This window comes from Cyanistes caeruleus, chromosome 18 (assembly GCF_971803275.1).
Source record: "Cyanistes caeruleus chromosome 18, bCyaCae1.hap1.1, whole genome shotgun sequence".
Taxonomy (NCBI): domain Eukaryota; kingdom Metazoa; phylum Chordata; class Aves; order Passeriformes; family Paridae; genus Cyanistes; species Cyanistes caeruleus.
This window is the reverse complement of record NC_141718.1, coordinates 11,344,130-11,365,554: the sequence shown is the minus strand read 5'-3', so window position 1 is coordinate 11,365,554 and position 21,425 is coordinate 11,344,130. Positions and strand designations below refer to the sequence as shown.

Sequence of the window (21,425 nt, the reverse complement as noted above, 5' to 3'; positions counted from 1 at the left end):
TGTGTCTAAGTATTAATTTTCCTGGGCAGAATCTGCTCATTTTCATACTGATACAGTTGCCCTAGATAGTTTTTTGCAGCAGATATTTATTGTTTTTTTAAAGGATGAAATGTGGACTGCTTGATTAATTTCAGAATATTTCCTTCTCCTTCACAGGCCAGTTTCCACATACATGAATGATCCCCTGACCTGTGCTCTACCTGCTCTGCATCAAGAGCTCTGTTCTCTGCCACAGCATTGCCCTTCCACCCTGCTTCTGGAACACACCCTCAGCATCACCCCATTGTCCCTGCAGCTTTTCTGGTTTGCACCTGCCTCCTGGCCTTTCCCCTAGGTACCAGGTAAGAAACCTGCCAGTGCTTGACCTCCCACACCAACAGGGCTTACATTTTCCAGGTTACCACTTGGAAGCACAAAATGACATGGGAAGATGAGGTACCCAAGATCTATGGATTTCAGCCTACTTCTTAGACTCTGATTCCTCTTGATTCCTCTGATGAGCACCACCTGCCAGAGGGACATTGACTGAAGTAAGAATTTCTCATCTTTAGGACCCCATGAAATCTGCCTTCCCATGTTTGTGTAGCTCTGACCTCTCTGGTCGTTTTGGGAGCCTTTGTTGTGTCAGCTTGCCAAAACAGCACATCTCTTATGAGCAATTCCTGTCACTTACACTTCCTGCAAAACCAGGGTCAAATCGACACTCAGGCAATGAACCTGAACCAACCTTTCCCTAGAGCTTTACAACCCAAAAAGGAGCAGAGACCAGCATCAGTTTGGGTGGTAGATGGTACCTTCAAAGGGTTGGATGGGCCTTGCAGGGGTGAAATGCCTTCCCCAGTGATGGGATTGAGATCCCAGCTCACTGGATTCCAGCTCCTTGCCCTGATCTCAGCCTGTCAGAAACCCCAATCCTTCCTGAAGCCATCAGTCTGTGTGCTGCTGACCCTACCAAGCCACAGCAGCTCCCCTAAAGGGTGGCTCAGCAGCAGTTCAGGCTGCCTGGACAGAGACCCTGCTGCCTCTTCTAACTGAGGCAATCCAAAGGCAACACGGTAGATCAAGTCCTGTCAATCCTTGCAAGAGAGAAACGCTTGCTCTTCAAACCTGAGCCTCAAGGCTTGTGAAACAAAGGTACCCTTTAATAAAATAGGATTAATGAGCTGGAAAGGTACACAGTAAAGGGAAAGAAACAACTCCTCTATTTCACACCCCAATCCAACCAAATATTGAGATGGTAAGATAAAATCAAGCTGTTTACTCACTACTTTAAAAGCTCTGTTCTCCCTGGATGCAGTCACCTTCAGCCAGTGACACCAAAAGAAGGCACTTCTGCCTGGTGCTCTTGCCCCTTATTCCTCAAGAGTTCCCAGAAGGAGGGACTCCAAAAACAAGACCGGTCACACAGAGCTGAGTGGGAGCAAGGCTTCATATATGGGAGTGGTCAGAAGGGGAGGGTGATGTAATGAAGCCCTATCTTTGACCAGTGAAGGCATGCCACCCTTCCCCCTCCCTGTCCCTGAAGAATTGCTGGCTCACAGGGCAAGATGAGAACAGAGTGGTCCAGCACTTTCCGTGCCGTACTTTCTCACGGTAAAGGGAACAGCGTAGAGGGTGGGGAGCAAGCAAAGATCAGAGTAGGATGGAGACAATACTTTGATGTTAGGTAGTCCCAGGAGTGAATCTTGTACTGGCAGAGTTGTTTCTTTTCTTCATGCATCAAACAATTCTCTGCCAAGTTGTTGGTTTCCCCTGGCACAAGTCCTGACAGGGAGGACACTCTCTGCACTAGAGCACTGGTGACCCCATACCCATCCTGACAGAGAAAATCCCATTCCTGCACTCTTCCAGTTGGCTGATGTGGGAACACTGCTCAGCTCCATGGCTTTAGGGGCTGAGAGCTCTGTAGAGCAGAAGAAATGTACGTCCCATAAATAGTGGTGTCTAGGACACTGATCTGGGAAGCTCTTGAGAGGCACATCCTGCCCTTCTCCATCAGAGGAAATCTTGAACCCTGTGAATGGAGAGGAAATCTCTCAAGGATGTACCACTGCTGTCCAAAGGGAAAAGAATTAATTTTTGACTTCCTTCATTTCAGTTTTGTTGATTGTTCACTGAAGGGTTTGTTTGACCATGAAAAGCCACATCAGGCACTAGGACAAGGTTTGCCTAATTCAAAGGTTATAAACAATTGGTTGGGTACCTCTGTGATTGCTGTATAAACTGAGAGTCCAGGTCTAATAAAAGGTTTCTGTGTGCACTCAGATGAGGCAATTGGGAAAGGCAGGAGCCAGTCCAGGCTTTCACAAACAGAATTACTGTCCTCTACCAGGAACTGCACCAAGATCCACAGGATCATGCAGCAGCAGCCAAACAAATACCACCAGCTCTGAGAACCAAAACCTTACAGGTTCCTGACAGGAATCTCCATAGGTAATTCTCAGATTTGGGTGGGGAAGGAAGATGTGTGAATGACTCTTGCAAGAAGGGCTGCTTATGCAATGCATAGTGACCTGGAGAACAACAGTGCCTTTAGCCCTTCACAGGTTATCTTTTTAGCCAGAGATGTTCCCTGTCCACACAACACAGTGACATCTCAAGTAAAGGAGCTATCCCTGTGCACTGTAAGGAGCATTCCTGTGCACATCACAATCTGAGTCTCTTACCCTGAGGAATGGGTCTGCTTTGATAGTGTAAAGAGAGCAGATACACAGCTGAGAACCCCTTTTAACTGCCAGGAATGCTGCCCAAGAGACTTCTTCAGATACAGGACAAACTATCTCTCTTTTACAAATGTAAGATTTACTCTACTATATTTGCACTCTCCTGCACTCTCCTCTTGCTCTTTTGTTTTGGGGGGTGGTGGTGGTGGTTTTGGAGCTATTGGGAATGAAACAGAAACAATTAACATTGAGTTCTTCTGTTATCCTTATCCAAACAGGAATCTGCACCCAACAGGTATTTTTCAGTACAACTGCAGCAGACCCCATCCATCCTAAGGAAAGCTCCCCACTTGTTCAAGGTGAAACATGTTTTTTATAGGATTGTTTGGAGACAACCCTAACACGCTGGGTGGGTGACAGAGTAAACTCTAACCAAATTGCAAGCACAAAAAGGAAGAACAGAGTCATGACAGGTACCTTCCCCTATTCCTCCACTCCTATTCAGGGTAAGAGACAGACACATAGGGGAGATTGTGTGAAGCTGCCTACCAAATATGAGCCTCCAGTACTTTCTGCATCTACAGGAGGATCTCCAAACTCCATAACCTGTCCAGACTGCTGGATTCTTGTCATCATCACCACAAAAAAATTCACTACTTAACAGCATTTTAAAGCTACTACCAGGGCCAGGGAGCTTTATAGGCCTACATGATAAAAGTATTCATATCCCCACTTGAGGGACAGGGCTTCAGAGCCTGTCAGTGCCTGGGCTGGAATAAGGAATCTTCCTCTCAGATTCCTTAACCATGTTCCTAGACATCACCTTTCTTCCCTGTCACATGCCTGAAATCCAGAGGCAGCTGGAAGTGCTAGGTGCAGAGGCTGACACTGATCACTGCACTGTGCCTAGAGCTCTGTGGGATGTTGTGTTCAGCGTTCCTCACGGCTTCGGTGTCTCCTCCACTGTAAACAGGAAATTAATAAAACATGAAGGTAGCACCCTCCATCTCCTTGTGAAAAAAGACAGCAGATTAGACTGCAGAAGAGGAGCTGGGAGGAAGTTAAAAGTGTTTGGCATTTAATAGAAAACTTGCTGATTATTACAGAAAGTTGTTGGGTAACTAATCACTGTTAAAGTCTAACCTAAGCAAGAGGGCCCTAAAACCAGAGCACAGACTTTCCCAGCAAGAGCCAAGGTCCGCTTTCCATTCTGCTTAAGAATCAATGGGACTTGGAGATGGGAGGTTCAGAAGTTCTTCCTGGACACGAATGAACACTGACCCACGGAGATCTGTGCGTGCAGCCCACCCAAACTCTGCCTCATGAGAGCTGTGTTTCTCAGGAAGCCTCACAACTTCTTGTTCCTTTCTCAGCAGTTTCTGTTGAAGGATCAGCTCTACTGGTCTCAGAGCAACAAATGAAACCTCTCAGCATAAAATTCAGCACATCCTGGTAAGGCAGAATCTGTCCTGGGTTACCTTAGTATGGCAAGATGGGACCACATGGCAGGGTCAGGGCAGCAGCCTCCCAGAGAGGGACGGGGCACAGCAGCAGTGCAGCCATCCCCAGATCTGTTATCCCTGCTTGTCAAGCTGCTTACCCAGCCCTGGGGCTGCCTTCTGCCAGCACTGCAGGGCCACAGCTCCCAGAGTGGTGGGAATCAACCCAGCAAAGAGCCACTGATGGCTGTTAGGTGCTGTGAGGGAAGAAATCCCAGAGTCCCTGAGCAGGATGTGAATGAAGCTCTAATTTGCACTGAGTGGGCAGGGGCTATGAACATTCTAGCTACACTACTGCTAGCTTCAGAGGGCAAACCTATCTCAGGGATGAACACCCAGAAGCAAGAGTTTCATGGACCTTTACACAGGGACCCCTTTCTCAGCTGTTGGGCAGGTGAGGAGGGTGCTCAGCAGCCATACAAATAGTTCATATAGCACTACACAGGAAAGGTGCACACCATGCAAGACTCTTCATGCCCTAAATGACAATCTGAATGTACAACTCTTTCATTGCAGTGGTTCTCAGCACTTCATACTCTCTGGGTTTGCTCTCCAGAACAACAGCTTCAGGAAATAAATGAATTTTTCTTTCTAAAGAAGTCACTCACTGCAGATCCAATACTGCCTTACTGCTTCAGGCTCACATTTAGTTAAGCTAAGGTTTGGGCAACACAGTTCATGTCTTTGTGGCCATTTGCAACCCATCAGTTTTGACCTTAGGAGAGAAACACACAGCACAGATTCACACCACGAGCTCTAGGCCACGTGTGGGATGGGCACTGCTGTACAATGGGACAGGCTCCTCTCACAGCCCATCACAGCAAGTAGCTGAGCATGTTCAGTTTCCAGCAGCCCAAGGCTGTACACTGAAATCCCTGGGTGACTCTGTGCTGTCCAGAAGGGCAGTCACAAAGTTCCTACACAAGAAAACTCCAGAGACAGGAGCCTGTCTTGACTGGCCTCTGCATGCAGAAATCCTGCAGGTTTGGAGCTTGCAGCATCTCCTTCTCTGGGCAAAGCATACCACAGGACTGAGGAAAGAATAAGTGCTCAAACACCACCCAGTCTCCTGTCCTGACAGATGCCACATGCTACCAGGAGAACAGGACTTGTGTCTCAAGTACAGATCAGAGGAAAGAGTCCCAGTGTCCTTCAGGGCTTGTTGGTTTAGGTGCTGCAAAGGGCACCAGAAATGGCCATTTCCTTATGAGAGATCAGAATCACAAACCTCTGCCTCAAAGCACTTGGAACCTGTGTTGGAAAGTGTGAGGGGGCCAGCTGGGCTGGAGCAGTACAGCTCTGGGAGTACACAAGGCTTTGGGAGGAGCACACAAGCTGCAGGGGCCGGACACACAGCCCTGCACAGTGACCAGCCCTGCACAGGAGCTCAACCCCTGCAGCTCTCCCCCTCCACAGCACACACAGGGGCTGCTCAGCCTGTACATCACAGCCTCTCCTGGCTGGGATGGGGCAGGAGCTGGTGCCCTCCCATCTGCTGAGCCCACACCTGCTCCTGTTTCCACTGCCATGGGAACCACAGATGGCTCTGCCATGTTTCCACCTGATCTCTGGGGAAGGCTTGGATTGTTTGCCCAACGTGCCAGGGCCGTGATTACCTGGCAGAGTGGGGCAGTCACACCTGCATGGCACAGCACAAAGCTGCTTAAACTCCCCTCTATTGACCTGAGCCCCTTGACCCCCAGACCTTCCCAGGGAGAAATGGCAATGCATGGGATGGCACAGGCAATGCACTCTCAAAGATCAGGGTGTGTCCCACAGGAGAGAGGAAGGCTACTACAAACACAGACACCTCCTAAATTTTGAGAGCCACAGCAACCATTGCCATCAGGCACAACTGGACTTTTGCAGGGGGGTAGAGTGGCCTTCCCTGGGAAAGGCTCTCACCTTCCCCTGCAGATAGAGGCAAAAGGGCTTCCCACAGGCTGGAGCAATATTCCTACTCTCCCCCTCCCCACATCAGCCAACAGCTCTGGCCCTCTAATGCTGTGGGTAGAACCATTTTCTGACAGCTGCTGGGCCTCTGTCTCCCACCTTGTCCCCTCACAGTTGTCCCTTCGCATTGAGGAAAAGGAACAATTTGTGCTGACGTCAGCCTGATGTGCCATGGGGGTTTGGGGGAAACAGACCTTGGTGTTTAACAGGGCTGCTCCCCTGTAAGAACTCCCCCAGCCAGAAATGAACCTTGAACTCCAGCAGGGCAGGACAGAATTGTGCAGAGACAGAAGACTAGATAAAAGAGATTATCCTTTTATAGATATGGATTTTTTTTTTTTTAATAGAGCAGGAAGGAGCAGGAAAGAGAGGCAGAGTCCAGAGCCTGGTCTGACTGTTCAGATCTGAGGCTACCAGAAATGCTGGCTGCCCTTGAAAAGGCTTCCTGACTCTCCCCATGCCACCCTGGCTGCCTTGCTGGCCTCTGCCACAGAGATCCCACCAGCCTCGAGCTAATTTGGGCTCATGGGTGAGGACACAGAAACACAATAGTGACAGGAATGAAAAGCAGTGGGGAGGATCACACCCAGGAGACTTATTCTTATCAAAAACCAACAGTATATCAAAGGAGATGTGTGAAGACAGGGAAGAGCCTTTTGTAAAAGCCACAATTGAATCAAATCCTGCAGTTTCACAATGCTGCAGTTTTTACATTCTCTTGGGATGAAGACTGCCCCAGAGGGTGACCCCTGTGCCAGGCCAGGCCATGGCACACCGAGCAGTCACACAGCCACGGCACAGCCGCTGTTTGCCCTGTGCATGTGCTTTTTAATGACAGCTTTTATTTGCAAAGCATCTCTTACAGAAAAGACAAATTGCATTACTCTCAGCTTATTAAAATCACACTCAGATTTTCTCAACTGCTAATTACACCCAGGCAGCAGTGGCAGTGTAATTAAAGCTGGGATGGAGGTTTGGGGATACAGCTGTCACACAACCCCTTCCTGTGCTGGGCTCAGCTGAGCCCTGCCCAAGCACTGGCCCCGGTGAGACAGAGGCACAGCCCTGTCATGCCATGAGAAAAGGTGATGTAGGTAAGGCCAAGCATCTCTTCAGCACAGGGGAGGGGGCACCCTGCACCAAACCTCCCCAGTTACAGCTGGGCACCCACCCTGACTCTGCTGCAGGGGCTGGGGAAGGGATACGTGTGGCATTGGGGTTACTGAGTTGTGGGGAGTGAAAGGGGATTTTCTCCTGTTTCTGGTGCTAAATAATTGCAATAAATCACATTAGCTGTCTAAGCCTCCATTTCCTTTAATGCAAAACAGAGATTTTGGGCTTCCTTGCTAACTAAGCAATTCTGGGAACAAACCACAGAATGGACTCTTGCTGGTACCCGAACACTTTAAAGCCTGACTGTGACACACAACAGACCCAGGAGTGAATTACACAGGGGAAGGTGTGAAGCCCTAGAAACTTAGTTCCAAAGATCTGAGAGACAGCAGTAAAAGAGCTTACAGACCTGTGAGGAGCTGGGAACCTGCTGGAGAACCAACTGTGCCTCTGCACATGGTCTTGGCAGAAGGGTCACCACAGGTGTGCAAACAGCTGTGTGGACAGCACAGCAGGCACCTGCCCTGAGCTCAGGCACCTCAGAAACAGAGCTCTCAGGGCTCAGCACCAGGTAAGCTTTGGGTAAGTGGGTACTTAACCTCAGCACTGGCTTCCTGCTGCCAAGGGGATGCTGTGGAGAATATCACCTCCAGGAAGATGGAGTGCTAATTAGGGAAAGCAGATAAAGACTGTGTCTCTTTCAAGATGAGTTTCCTTCCCATTGAAATCCTCACAGTTTCAGTGCTCAGCAGGATGCAAACACATCCTTAAATGATTTCCTGGAGCCTAGTTTCAAAGATCAGTAGATCAGTCCCTTCAAAAGCAGGAACATGCCAAAATCAATAGCAGACCCAGGAGAGCTCGAAGCATGCCAGCTCCAAAACCACCAGGCTTTCACTACAGCCAGTGACCTACCAGATGCTAAGGGGCACTGCTACCTTTTCGTGTTTGAAAAGGCTACCAAGGCTTCCTAAGCAATCAGCCTTACTTAAGTACCAAGGGAATAAAAAAAACAGTAGGAAAATTTACATTTCAGAAACAGCACGATGTGCCTGTGCAATATACCACAGACAGAGTTCACAAACAAAGAGGAGCAGAGCTCACAGATACTGGATGTGATCCCAAGAACAAGGATATGCTCATCTGCTCCTTGAATAGTTTTACTATCCATTCCCTAAGGTCACTATCAGGATGTCCTGGGAAGCAGCTATCAGGTGATCATTTTTAATCCAATACAAGTTGAAAGAGGGGAATAAATGATCAAAACTTCATGTGGGAAAAACTGAGTGGGGTGTCGTACAGATGCCAGGAACATTCAATATATTTCCTTGTGGCCCAGGAATGAAATAGTAAAGATAACATATGGCGCTAGCAAAAGACATCAGGAAAATTCCAGCTGTGGAAAACTTGAAAACATCTGTGAAACAGAGCAAATAATAGCTAATGAAATTCAATATAGAGAAATATGTAATGCCTGGCTGTGAAAAGACAACATGAAGGATAGATATATATTGATGGGTTTGAGTTAGAAGCTCCTTACACCACCATTAAATCTCTTACAAAGATTTGGGGGGAAAATGCAGCAAGAAGGAAGCAAGAATTTGTTAGCTCCTGATTCATTGGCTCTTATTTAAAGCTTATAAACAAAACTGGGTCTGTAAAGAGGAAAAGTATTCCTTTGAAAAGGATAAAGAGGACAGAGGCAGAGTTAAGAATCAAAGCTGACAAATCAAGCTACAGCTATGGAAACTTTTGAAAAAAATAACAACTTAGTACAAAGAACTTACCTAAAGAAATGATATAACAAAGATTATGCCCAACACACTGAAAAAGGAGGTGTTTTCAGCCTAGGGTGTTCACTCAAGTACAGCTAACTGCAGCTCTCTTGGAATTGCATTGAAATCTGTCCAAATAGGAGAATTCCAGTCAGAGGTTATTATTTTCATCCCTTAAAACACGTGTGCAGCGTTAGCACGGCGCAGGAACACAATGCCTGAAAAGCAGAGGCAGGATTCCCAAGAGCTTCAATCCTTCCTGTCCCTACCTGGAGCCTCTGGCAGCCTCATGTCACCTGGAGCCTCCGAGCAGAGTCACTCCCTCCATCCCAGTCACACCTGCGCGCTGCGGTCCTACCTGGAGCTAAGTGGCATTTTCCATGCGGGCGGTTCGGCATCTCAGGGGTCCTCCCAGCACATCCCTGCCTGGCCCAGGGAGAGGAGAGCGTGTTCTCCAGAGCAGCCGGGCTGTTCCCCTGTGGGTGAGAGGCTGGGTCAGTCCCCGTTCTTGTGCTGGGCACTAGATGGCACAGACGGGAGGCGCTGCCAGGGGAGCCCGGGCTGGGCGGGCCGCACCCGGGGCTGCTGCTCGCCCAAGGGGGGCTGCTGCCATGGGGAATGAGCTGCCAGCAGCATCATCCCACGGGGCAATCCCCTCCGTGGGGTGCCCCCGCTGCCCTGCCCTGCCCTGCCCTGCCCTGCTGCATCCCCTCACATCCCGTCCTGTCCAGCCAAAGCGCCGCCTGTGCTGCAGGGCAGCCCGGCAAGGGCTGTGGCATCCATGCCCCTGCCTCCTGGATCTGCTACTCCTCACCATGCTCAGCTTCACTGAATATACCTGGTTCACTGAGCAGCCCTATATTTGGCTCAAACCGCGTCAAAAAGAGGGCAGAAATCCTCCCTGGGAGAGTCTATCCTGCTTCACTGTGAGGCTGTACCTTGGTCATCAGCCCCGGACAATAAATGGCACCTGATACCTGGAGCTTGGAGAGAGACAGCGAGGGTCAGGTACCAAATCCCCCTGGGTTCAGGCCAGTTCTGGGGAGTCCACCCCAGCACCTTTCCTCTGCCCTGTGGGATGATGGCACACAGGAGGGAAGCACTTAGTCACTGCTCTTAAAGCATTTGTCACAAGGCAGCTCCTCTAAAGCAGCTCATTCTTCCTCCTGATTTTCTTCCTTTTCAGCACTGCTGCCTGCAATCACTGAGGCAAGACCTGCACTCCAGAGCCTTCCCATCCTCATCTTCCTCAATTTCTTTAAGGTGTGGATGAAATTCCTCACCAATGAACTGTGTGGACTGATGCAATGAGGCAAACATGGGCTAAGCCACACAAAACTGCTGTGGTAAGCACAGAAATAGCCAAAGCACTTTCCATGGTGACAAAAAAACAAGGATGGGAAGGTGGAAGTTTGTATGTTGGCCTCTGCTGTTCTGACATTAGAAATTCACTTTACTTCAAAGGTTAGCGCAGTTAATGCATCTGCTGAAGATCACAGGCTCTGACAGCCTGCCTGGAACGGCTCCGGGCACTGAGGAGAGCAGCAAGCTCTGAGCACAGGGCACAAGTGGCACACGTGGGTGCTATCCAAACCAAACCTGAGCCTGGCAAAGCCCAAAAGAGCTTTTGTGCTGAGCAGCTCGGTGATGCCAGGTATTAATGACACAGACAAGTCCCCAAGGAAAAGCCTGTTTGGTTTTCCAGCAGCACTACCCTTTCCTGTCTGTCTGCTCGTGGCACTGCCCTGCAGACTGCAGTGGGGTTAGGGATCACCTGGGTCAAACCCCACAGGGGGAATTCCTCGGGGTGTTGTAGGTGGGAGACAAAACATAATTCAGATGCCTGCACCGTAAAATCCAAATTCATCCATGGTGTAAACAGGGCAGTAGGTCAGCTTTGCTCAGTGGCTCTTATCTTTTAAAGGCTGGAGTGGCCTGGGCAAAACCTGCAAAGAGACTCATGCTGCATCCTGGGGACAGCTCCACTGCAGGGGCTGAGAAGTACAGAACAGCCAGAGAAGCTCCTTCCACACTTGGGCTCTCACTGACAGACTTGGAGACCTGCTTCTGACCAGTCATCTAAATCGAAATGCTGGGTCACTGGTGTGTAACAACCTGGCTCTGGAACAGAAGAAAATGCTCAAAAAAGCTTTTATGTTTCAATTCCCACTCCAAGTTCTGCTTCTTGTACTTCTCAAACATTCGGGGTTTTTTAGACAAGAGATGTCTTTTTATCTTTGGATATAAATGGAGAAAAAATAGCCAAACTGAAAAGAAATAAAAACAGTTGGTCACTTTTCCAGGCCTCCCATGAACCGTAAACACATTTTAAGAAGTGCTGACATCTCTGGAGAACATGAAACTCTTAGTCAGGGAGGCCATCCTCCTCATCAGAAGGACATCTAATGTGTCATGTGCTGGCTGGACTCGCTTCCAGTGATGGAGAGCAGCACTTCCATGCACTGTGTCTGCTGCGGTCACACTGCACAGCCTGGCCTCCAGTGCCTGGTCCATACACTCCCTCCAGGGCCTGTGGCTGCTCTCAGTGCTTTAGAACTGCTTGCTAAGATGCTTAGAGTCAGCATAATCTGTGCATTTAGTGGTTTCAAATTCCAAAAGAAGCTTAGCAGCACCAGGTGCTGCCTTCAGCCTCTCCTGCATGGGCTTAAGATGGTTTAATTCTTTTATGAAACCATAATTCCAGCCCAGAGCTTTCAACTGGGGAACTTCTAAGCCAGGTTTTCTAAAAGCTCCTCAGAAATATTTTTATGATACACGCACACCAAAAAAAAAAAAAAAAAAAGGATTCCAGAGGGATGTATTATAAGATCAGACATTTCTGCCTCTTAAAAGCTGGAAATGTAAGAGCCCCATGGCAAGGTACATTTTAAGTCCTTGCAAGGCTTTCCTCCAATGTTTCTCCTGTCTTAGATCAGCTTCTTAAATGGTCCAATGTATGGTAATGCCTGGAGAGGTCCCAGGACCTTCCCCTACATGTCCCATCAACCTTGTGAAAGCATCCACAGGCAAGAGCCACCTCTGTGCTCCAAAGAGGCAGGTGGCTGAACAGAAAAGCACCTTGGGACCACAGGCTGCCCCTGGAAGTGTCACTTGCCAGCATTTGCTTCATTAACTGCATTGCTCTGCTATTTTTTTAACTCTACTGCTCCCCTTTACAGGCTGATCAGAAGCACAAGGTGTTAAAAAGGAGATCTCCTGCTGCTCTCCCCTTCCTTCCTCTGGAGGGCTTCCCGAGGGTCTTGTGTGTCTGCCAGGGGAAAGCAGAGGGCTGGGAAGGACAGAAAATGTGTTTGGAAATCACACATAGGTCCAGGTGGCAGTGGAGAGCTGCAAAAGGTGGAAGGAAAGAGAGAAGTGTGAGCCTGGGGCAGAATGTGAGAAGAGCCAGAGCTTCCCACCACCTCCCTGTGCAAGCCCCAACAAGGCTGGAAGAGATACCCCACAATGCAGGTGTGGGATTCCCTTCCCGACTGGGACAGGAGAGTCTGGCCACTCTCAGAGCAGTGAGGAACATCTCTGGTGGTGCTTCCAGAGCTTCCTGTCCTGCCTTTCTGCCAGGGACTACAGCCACTGCAGCAGTTCAGCACAAGGCTACGAGTCCAAACCTCAGCCTCTTCACAGCCCACCTTAATTTAATCAAGATAAAATTAATCTAAATGAAATTAGTGCAGCGTGCTCCCAGAAAGGAGGTAACAGAAATCCTCCATGCATCTCAGTTCCCTAATTGACTCACTGTGAAAGCAACAGAAGCTCAGAATTCCCCTGTGCTAAGAAGTCAAGGTAATGCCATGCGTCACTGGAGCGGACTGGTGACCTTCCCTGTGCTCACAGCAGTGCTGTCCAATTTCACTGTGACCACAAGATCACAGGTTGTTAATATTCTCTATACAGCCCAGTAAATCTGCTTTTACGGGCACTGCAAGTACTTGATTAATTAGTCCAATAAGGAGCAGGCCATAATTACGTAGCAGAACTCTGTCCTTTTGAAAACCCATCACTGCCTCAGACCCAGAGCACCACTGAAGGTCTCGTGGGCTGCAAAGAGAGCCTCAGCTGCAAGAAGCAAAAGGTTTGAGACCTAATGAATGTTCCATGGGCTATTGCTACCATTTCTCCATCAAATGCAGAGTCCCAGCAGTGACTGCCTGCATGCAGCTGCTTCCACCAGCACTGATGGTGCAGAAGTCCCTAAGACCACAGCCCAGCTGATGCTGTGCTCATCTTGTATCTCCCCATCTCCATGTACTCTGCAGTTTCAAGGAAGAAATCCCCCTAATGCTTGTCATTAAGCAGGCTTCTTCCCCGAAACTGCACTGTCATGGACAGATGGACCTTCTGCAGGTCTGCTGCTCTGTCCAGTCAAGAGCTTACAGCTATCTGGGGTATGGAGCTCCCACATGAACAGCTCATGGCCGAACAAGTGCATTTGCCCCTCGATACAGTGGAATTAAATCTGGAGCCTGCACTAGCTCTCTGCATGTATCTCTCCAGAGCTACAGCTCCCTTCCCAGCAGGAGCCTTGGCTCTGAGGGATCTGCCAACAAGCTCAGAGCCACGAGAAATAACAACTTGGGAGCTCAGACAAGCTGGTTTGCAGGCAAACAAAAGCTGAAGCTGTGAAAGTGTGAGGCAGTCAATGCAATGTCTGGCAGCACAGCCTCACCTCCGCCTTAATCCTCTTTCCCTTCTTAAGCACTAAATTAATCAATTACACTTCCAGCCCGGCAAAATCAGTCAGAAACGTAACCTTCATCATACACAAGGCAAACATAACTGGGATTGTCATTGGAAGCCAGCTTGACCAGCATACAAATGAGAGCAGCCCCGTGAGCGGGCAGGGGCCATTGGAATTGCGGTCACAGCGTGGCTGTGCCGAGGGAAAGGGCTCCAGCTCCGCAGGGAGAGCTGTGGCACCGGGCACTGCACAAACAGGCTGGGGCACAAGGCACTCAACACTCCAGGCAGTGGCAGGGAGGAGCCACAGCCGTCCCCAGCCATAGACGGGAGCCCAAACTCACAGCCCAGCGCTGCACAGGCCACAGACCCTGCAGGGATGGGCAACATGGAAATGAGGCCTTGGAAATCCCTGCCCATGAGTGCCAGTGTGAATTCATAAATGGGGTGAGCAAGGATTATCCCCTCCCCAGCTTATTAATGGGAAACTGAGTCACGGGGGCCAAGTGGCAGCAAGAGCAAGGCAGGAGTGTTCAGTGAAAGCATCAGCTCAAGGTTCAAGCTCAGTCAAAAAAATCCAAGTGAGTGCTGGCAGCCAGAGCAAAATCACAAAGCCAGTGTGCTCCCAGGTAGCTCCAGGGTGCAGCCGCAGCCCCATGGCTGCTGTCCCAGTGCAGCAGAGGCTACAGCAGGGCTAGAGGAGAGGCAGGGACGTAGTTAAGGATGAATTAAGGGCTGAAATGGTTTCTGTACAAGTGCAGCTTCAATTTAGGCAGTGGAAACCTGAGAGAGGGCACAGCAGAGGTTTATCTGAGAGTCGCTTGGAGGAAATTAATGAGGAATGACTGCCTGCTGCCTCTTCCAATATTTAAGCTACAAAAGCAAAAAATGAAAACAGTGAGTGACAGATTCAGAACTAAGTAAATATTTCTTCACACAGCCGAACAGTGCCATAAGTTGCTGTGGATACCCAAAATTTTCTCAGGCTCAAAAAAGGGTTTAGGAAAAATCTGAAAAGACTATTAAATGCAGAGATCCAGATCTCAGGAAATTCCTGAACTGATGGTAACTGATGGCTGATGGTAAGGAGAGTACTCAGCAACACACTGACCCACATCCCCCTGTTATCCTCCTCGCTGGACATCCTCTATTAACCATTGCTAATTGAGGATCCCAGGGGAAAGAGGCCTGTGGTGTGATCCAGTACAGTTGTTGTTCTGTTCTGGCACTGATCTGGGCTCTCCTCACTTGCCTGAAAGACCAGGACCTGTGAGAATTCCCATTCCTGGGCACTTGGGTGATAACAAGGGGATGTGCTTATAGCACAGGATTTGAGTGAATAGCAAAAGGATCTCTGCTTTCCATTTTTCCCATTTCTCATGTTAGGAGCAATTTTTGGTAAAATTGACTCAGTCATGCTGCACCCAGCTAGATGCAGTTGGCAGCACCATGTACCCCGCATTCAGTTTAGAAACAAGATAACATCCTTCTGAGAGGTGCTAAAATATCCACAGGGATGGGATTTCCAAGTCTGAAACCCACAGCTTGTGGTCGTTGTGAGAAACCCTACAGCTCCCACTCTGTTGTACCAAACAAGCTCATGAGCTGATCTATCTCTATGTAAAGCTTACGGGTGCCCTTGACACTGCAGCAGAGATGAAAGGAAGGTGGGGACACTCCAGTAGGTTGGTATCTCCCAGGTCATACATGCTCAGCCACTCTCTCCTAGGATTGCACTGAGAGCAGAGGATACAGACTCTGACAGAAGAGTCCATTCTGTCCAAGCAAACTCCTGCCTCCACCCCTTGCTGACATCTCAGCCACAGAAGTACCTCCACTCCCTGTCATTTGAAAGCACACTCAGGGCAGGATTATCTCTCAGTCTGCAGAGAGCTGCCAGCCAGGCATTCTCCTTCAGTGAAGCCAAGTGGAGCACTGGTGTGTTTCTCATTAGCTCCCATTATCCATGCTGTTGTGTTTCCAGTGCGAAAGCACAGCTGGGAGGCAGCTGAACTGCCCCTGCAATTGTTTGTTTGTTAAGAGGATTTGCTCTGTGGCAGGATATTTCCAAGTCACAGGCAGAGGAGGGGGATCCTGGTAACAGTGCCATCCTCGGAGCCACTTGTGTGCCCTGGTTCTCTGCCTCAGAACAATCCACCTGCTTTCATCCCCACTACGATGCAGATTGTGTTTCCTTCTGACTCTGAGAGATAAGGTGTGAGACAATTGAGCCATATAAAGCCATTCTGCTGATGAACTGATCCTTTGGTTCCAAATCCACTATCGCTGCTGCTCCTTTCAGCGGCACTCGGAGCAGAGCAGGCAGGAGCACGGATCTGTCCAGCTGCCAGACAGCAGAGAAAGGCACTGTGCCCCCCTCCTCTGACACCTTTACCCATTGCTCCAGCACTTTTTGTCCTTCCCTTTGCTCCCAGTGACAATTCTGCAGCTGTAACACTGCACCCCATATCAGTGATTTTCTCTTGACCCAGCCTCTCTCAAAGCTCTCTGACCAGATCCAGAAGTCCTCACTCAGCATCTACTCCCTCCAAGTGGGATTAGCTTGAGTCAGTCTCAGCCATATCTCAAGATCTGTTGATGCTAATTTCCTTCATGCAGGTGCTTAGAGCAGAGAGGGGACTAACAGGCAGATGGACAATCAGGGCTTTTGTCTGATCAGGCACTGAGTAAAATTCTGAGAAGGACCTTCAGAATCTGGCCTACCATGGTTAGAGAGCTGCACAAACACTGTGACAGAATTAATGCATTAGCCAGCCTGCTTTAGAGTCCAGCCCCTTCTTGTCTCTGTCTCTTCAAGCCAGCCGGGGGTCACCAGCAGAGGATTTGAAAGAGGCTGTCATGATGCAAAGCATCCACACCTCCATCCTCCTTCATGGCTCAGAGGAAGGCTGAGAAGGAAAATGATCCTCGCAGGCTCTGGAGCCGTAGCCATGCCCATTCCCCCAAAGTGAGAGCCCAATAGCCACAACATCCTTCCACAGATGCATTGGATGATGCTTGTCCGTGGTTGCATGAGCCAGTGGGAACCCCAGGTTGTTTCTACAGCTGTATGCCCTCACATTACAGGTACCAGACACCTCTGCTCTGCATGCAGGACTCCCAGACTGCCATGGGCACCTGGGCTCACTGTGGTGATAATCCTGAACAGAAGTAAGCCTATGGATCCAATTCCAAAAACTAGGTCAGGCTGAGCCACTGGTTCTGCTGGGATTGAGCTGCCTGCAAAATCTCGGTGGCCTGAGATGGGATCCAGTCTTTCTTTTTTACCATCCTGTTGGATGGCAGTGATTTTGTCTGAAGAAAAGCATGTGCTAAACTTGCTGTGCACTGCTGGAGGAGGGAAGAATGCATACAAGGAAAACAGTTCTACCCACAGCAGGTGAGGAACAGTGCCAGCATCGTACTATCAGTTGCAGATGATGGGTGGTGGGCAAAATTCCTGCCACTTTCTAGATTAGTGAAACACCTCCTCTGGGTCCAACAGCAGACTGATAGAAAACACAGCCCACAGAAGCAGTTCCTGCAGATGGTGTGTTCTGAACTACTATTAATCTAGACAACCTTTTGCGATGTTCAAAGAGTTTGTCCAGGGATAAAATAGCTCCCCAAAATGCCTGGATGGAAGGAGCAGTCTCGGCAGCACCCGCGTCTCTCTTTGTCTTCCCCAGCGAGCATCTCCCGGCAGAACAAACCCGGGAGGAGGAGGCGGCTCGGGAGCAGCGGCGGCGGGGCTGCCCGGCCGCCGGGGCAGCGGCTGCTGGGCACGGAGCCCCGCAGGAGCGGAGCCCGGGGCGCTGCTCCTGCGCTCGGGGAGCCGGGGCGGGGCCGGCCGGGCGGGGCTGCCCGGACCCCCCGCCTTCCCCGGCACCTCCCCCGGCCCACAGCGCGGAGCCCGCGCGGTCCGGAGCGCGGCCATGGGCTCCCGGCTGAGCCGGCAGAGCAGCCTGGAGGAGGAGAGCGGCGAGGAGCCCTGCCCCAGGCTGGAGAGCGGCCGGGGCGACTTCCACCTCTCCTCCCTGCTGCTGCACCCGCAGAAGCTGCCCGGGGTGCTGCGGAAAGCCTCGCCCGCGCCCTACGTGCGGCGGGTGGGGTGGCTGCGGGAGATCCAGGCCACCATCCGGGAGCACAAGCGGGAGCACGCCGTGCACATCCTCCGGCTGCTGAGGAAGGTACCTGCGGCGGCTGCGGGGACGGGGCAGGGCAGGACGGGGACAAAGGGCCGTGCGGGGCCGGGGGCTGCAGCTCCGGCTCAGGGAACCGCGGTGCAGGAGCCCCCTCCCCGGTGATGGGGTTTGCAGCCCTCCTCGGCCGGCTCTTTGTGCTGCCTTTCTCCGCTCCGTGCCCCGGTCATTCCCCCGCTCGGTGCCCACCGTGCCGGGCACCTCCCCGAGCCCCAGCCTGGGCGAGGGGCGCCTGGCCCGACTGCCGGGGGCTGGGAGGGAGCTGCCAGGGGCACCGCACAGGAGAAGGGGCTCTGAGCTCGGGCTCTGCTCCTCCACAGCCCTCCGTGCCAGCCCGCGGCTCTGCTCGGGATTGATGCCCCCCCAAGAAAAAAGCCACTGCCGCCCCACTGCCATCACATCACGTTATGGCCACTCGGCCAGACTGGCTGAGATATGTCTGGGAAACCCAAAATGGTTTTGGAGGGGACTTGTGGGACAATCGAGGCTGAGAGGAGAGGTAAAGGGGTCAGTGTATCAGTGGGAGCATGTTTCTGTCTGCCGCCATTCAGGAACAGAGAAGCCAGTGTGCAGACAGTGTGGTGCCAAACTGATGCTGAGGACAGAGCCCTGCTGCTGGAACAGAGCCATCTCCTCCATCCCTCACTGCTACCATCACTTTCCAGCCAAACTCAGCTGCCCCAAACTGCAGGCAGCTCTGTAGCTGGTAGCACAGGGGACAAAGCCCACCTCTGGCAGGGACATAAAACACCATCAGTTTGTAACTTATGTTGCTTCATTGGATAACAATCCACTTCATCTTGGGAACATACATTATTTCTTGCCTTAGTAGCCAAGTGACCTTTGGGTGTGAGTGCAGTGGAGCAGGGACTGGCTTGCTTGGATGCTTGTTCACCCACACCACCAGCTGCAGGGAGCTGCATGAACAGCCCTGCCTGCTCTGCATCTCCAGGGTTTTACAACACATCTGACAGTGGTGCTCACTGCCCTGGGCTATCAGGAAGTTGCACACTCACAAGTAAGAATTCTCAGGGCCAGAAATTACATCTCTGCTTTTCGTGTCCATTACTTTAGCATCCACTTGAAAATTGTTCCCAGCACCACATTCTTCTTGCCATGCATGTAGACAGCTAGAGCAGAGAACTGTGTGTGCACCAGAATGGCAGACAAGGGTTGAATAAGATTTCAAAGGCAGTTTTGGAGAGGCACTATTGCAAGAAGCTTGTGAAGAAAGACAGGCAAGCATTCACTTCATGGATGTGGCAGTGTGACATGAACAGATTTTACTAGGGTATGCCAGAGGCCAGAGCTACAGAATGTCATTTTCTGTAGTGCTCAGCACCTCTCCTGGAGACTGAAGCACTGAAACCCTCCACAGACCCTGGAGGTCTCCAGAAGGTCCATCTGTGAACAGACAGGGTTTGAGTGCTAAGTCACAGGGCCATACGGAATGGAGGGTCATTTCTAAGCTCCTTTCAGGATCAGTTGAACACTTGGCTTCCCCACATCTGTGCTTGAGAATTACCACGTCCTGAACATTCACATTTTGCCTGCTGCCTTTCCAGTCCCCCATGTTATTCTTGGTCCCCATCTCTGCCTCCCCATGTTAAAACAGTGACTGTCTGTCCATCTGCTCACAACAGGACAGTGGGACATGCATCCTGTAATCACAACATCTTCTGCCGAGCAAGATGGAAACCCATGCAGCAACACCCCAAAGCCTCTGGTTCATTGAGTGCTCCAAGGTTTCAGAGACAGAGGGTTTATACCCCTAACATGTACCACACCCCCAGCTGCCACCCAGTCATGTAATCACCACCAGTCCTCCTCAGATGTCCAATGTCACCTTCACATCAGCCTTTTTTCTAACTTGCAAATTTTCCTCACTCCACAACTGCGTTCACCCCTTACCTTGGCAGTATGGCGCTCTCGGGAGTCACGGATTAATGTGTCCCAGGTGAGGATCTCTTTGTAGCCTGTAAAAAGAGAGATACTTTGTTTATTCTAGTGGACAGGAAGGATATTTAACACCACACCTCATCACTGTCCCTTGGGCCAGGGTGCAAACACCCCAGGGAAGGCAGAGAAATGGTGGGACTGGAATTGCAGCCTCCTCAGGTGAGCAGACAGCTCAGCCAGACCGGAGGACACGGGATCCCATGTGTGGCTCCTGCTGCTCCCAGCACACACTCCCCGTGCCCAGCCCTGCAGGTGTACCCTGCTGGTGTTCCTGCCAGTGGTTTTGACCTGTGGTCTGTAGACTTCAAAAGTCTGCACACTATTCCTAGGATGTTTAGAGGCTGTGATAATGTAAAGCAAGCAAGCCAGGCACAAGCAGATCCACTAAGAGAGATGTGAGATCCCAGCATTTTAAAAGACTGCATGGAGAACAGCCACAAACCACAGGTGAACATGTGCTTTATACATGAACACTTGGACAGCTCCATTGCACATCATCTATCCCAGAAATGGCCACCAGCAGAAACCAGATCAGTTTTCCTGCTGATCTGGGTGGGTGTTGCTCAGCTGAAGCCCAGGGAGACATTAGACTTACACCAGCAAAAAGTCTGGTATAATCTGTTTCCCCTGTGCTGAGACAACGGCAAAGTGTCATTTTTAAGACAACAGCAGTAAGCCAGCTGAAATGGCAACAGTTATAATATTCTGCTGTCTGCAGCCACCCTTTAGGAGGTACAAAATTTTCCAAGAAATGAGAGAGGGAGAGAGAGAGATAGGGAACTAAGAAAGAAGAGCTGGAAAATGCCTTTGGGCTAAGAATTTATGGAATATCAATGTGAAGTGAATATTTACAGCTATATTACTTACAAAACCCTCACAGGCAGGATTTATAATGGGAATGCAGATTCATCTTAATGCTATAGCTCCAACTGGGGGAGTTTAATTACTGCTCTGACATCCACTGCTGCATGCCCAGCCATGCCATCCTCACGGCAGCTTGCTTCATCTGTGCACATTACACTTGGTGTAGGAGGCTCCATTTCCCTGAAGCCTTATGGTTAAGGGAGACACTGGCATGATGCCTTGGTAGGCTCTGGCCCATATCCAGCTGTGGCTGTCTGTCCTTCAGGAGTGATCCACTGCTTGGGTTCCTTGCCTGCTTACGGGTGTCATTTGTGTCCACAGAGTGATGGGGCTGTAAAGTATTTCATTTATTCTCCCTTTCTGTGTCTCTAGCCAGTGTGTCTTTGGGATTGTGCTTTCTGCTCAATCCAGCATATCCAGAACAGGATGAAACACTGGCTTTGATTGATGCTTAGAGTTAAGATCCCAAACCTCTGCCAGCTATGGCTCTTTCCCTGTTGGTGATGTATGTGCATACATCCAGCTTTTTTCCCCATCTCACTCCATTTATTTTTTTTAGCTCTCAGTCACTGGGTGGTGCCTGAAACACACACTCAGTAGAGCAGTGTGAACATATGGGGCACCCATTTGCTTATTCATTTCTCCTGTCAGCCACATACAGAATGGGGAGAAGACTTGTTTCTTCCCTTAGCTGAGCCCTCT

At 50.3% G+C, this 21,425-nt stretch overlaps 2 protein-coding genes across 16 annotated transcripts in view; one reads left to right on the top strand and one right to left on the bottom strand.

Moving 5' to 3' along the window:
- The window catches only part of GGT1 (gamma-glutamyltransferase 1), a 57,080-nt gene that overhangs the window by 19,916 nt on the left and 15,739 nt on the right, over positions 1-21,425 (bottom strand). For 5 of the 15 annotated variants that reach the window (XM_086855742.1, XM_086855739.1, XM_086855738.1 and 2 more), the window contains 2 exons: positions 19,812-19,876; positions 9,362-9,479 (listed from right to left, as the gene is read on the bottom strand). In XM_086855742.1, coding sequence (XP_086711868.1) covers positions 9,362-9,378 — 17 coding nt within the window. In that variant the 5' untranslated portion in view covers positions 9,379-9,479; positions 19,812-19,876. Of the gene's footprint in view, positions 1-387; positions 407-1,265; positions 1,443-9,015; positions 9,132-9,272; positions 9,480-19,811; positions 19,877-21,425 lie in introns of those variants that run through there. The other 10 variants (XM_086855748.1, XM_086855745.1, XM_086855746.1 and 7 more) reach the window with 7 other exon arrangements.
- LRRC75B (leucine rich repeat containing 75B) overlaps positions 17,567-21,425 on the top strand; it is a 20,202-nt gene continuing 16,343 nt past the window's right edge. The window contains exon 1 of the mRNA XM_086855769.1: positions 17,567-17,888. Within this exon, the coding sequence (XP_086711895.1) occupies positions 17,634-17,888 (255 nt within the window). The 5' untranslated portion in view covers positions 17,567-17,633. The remainder of the gene's footprint in view (positions 17,889-21,425) is intronic.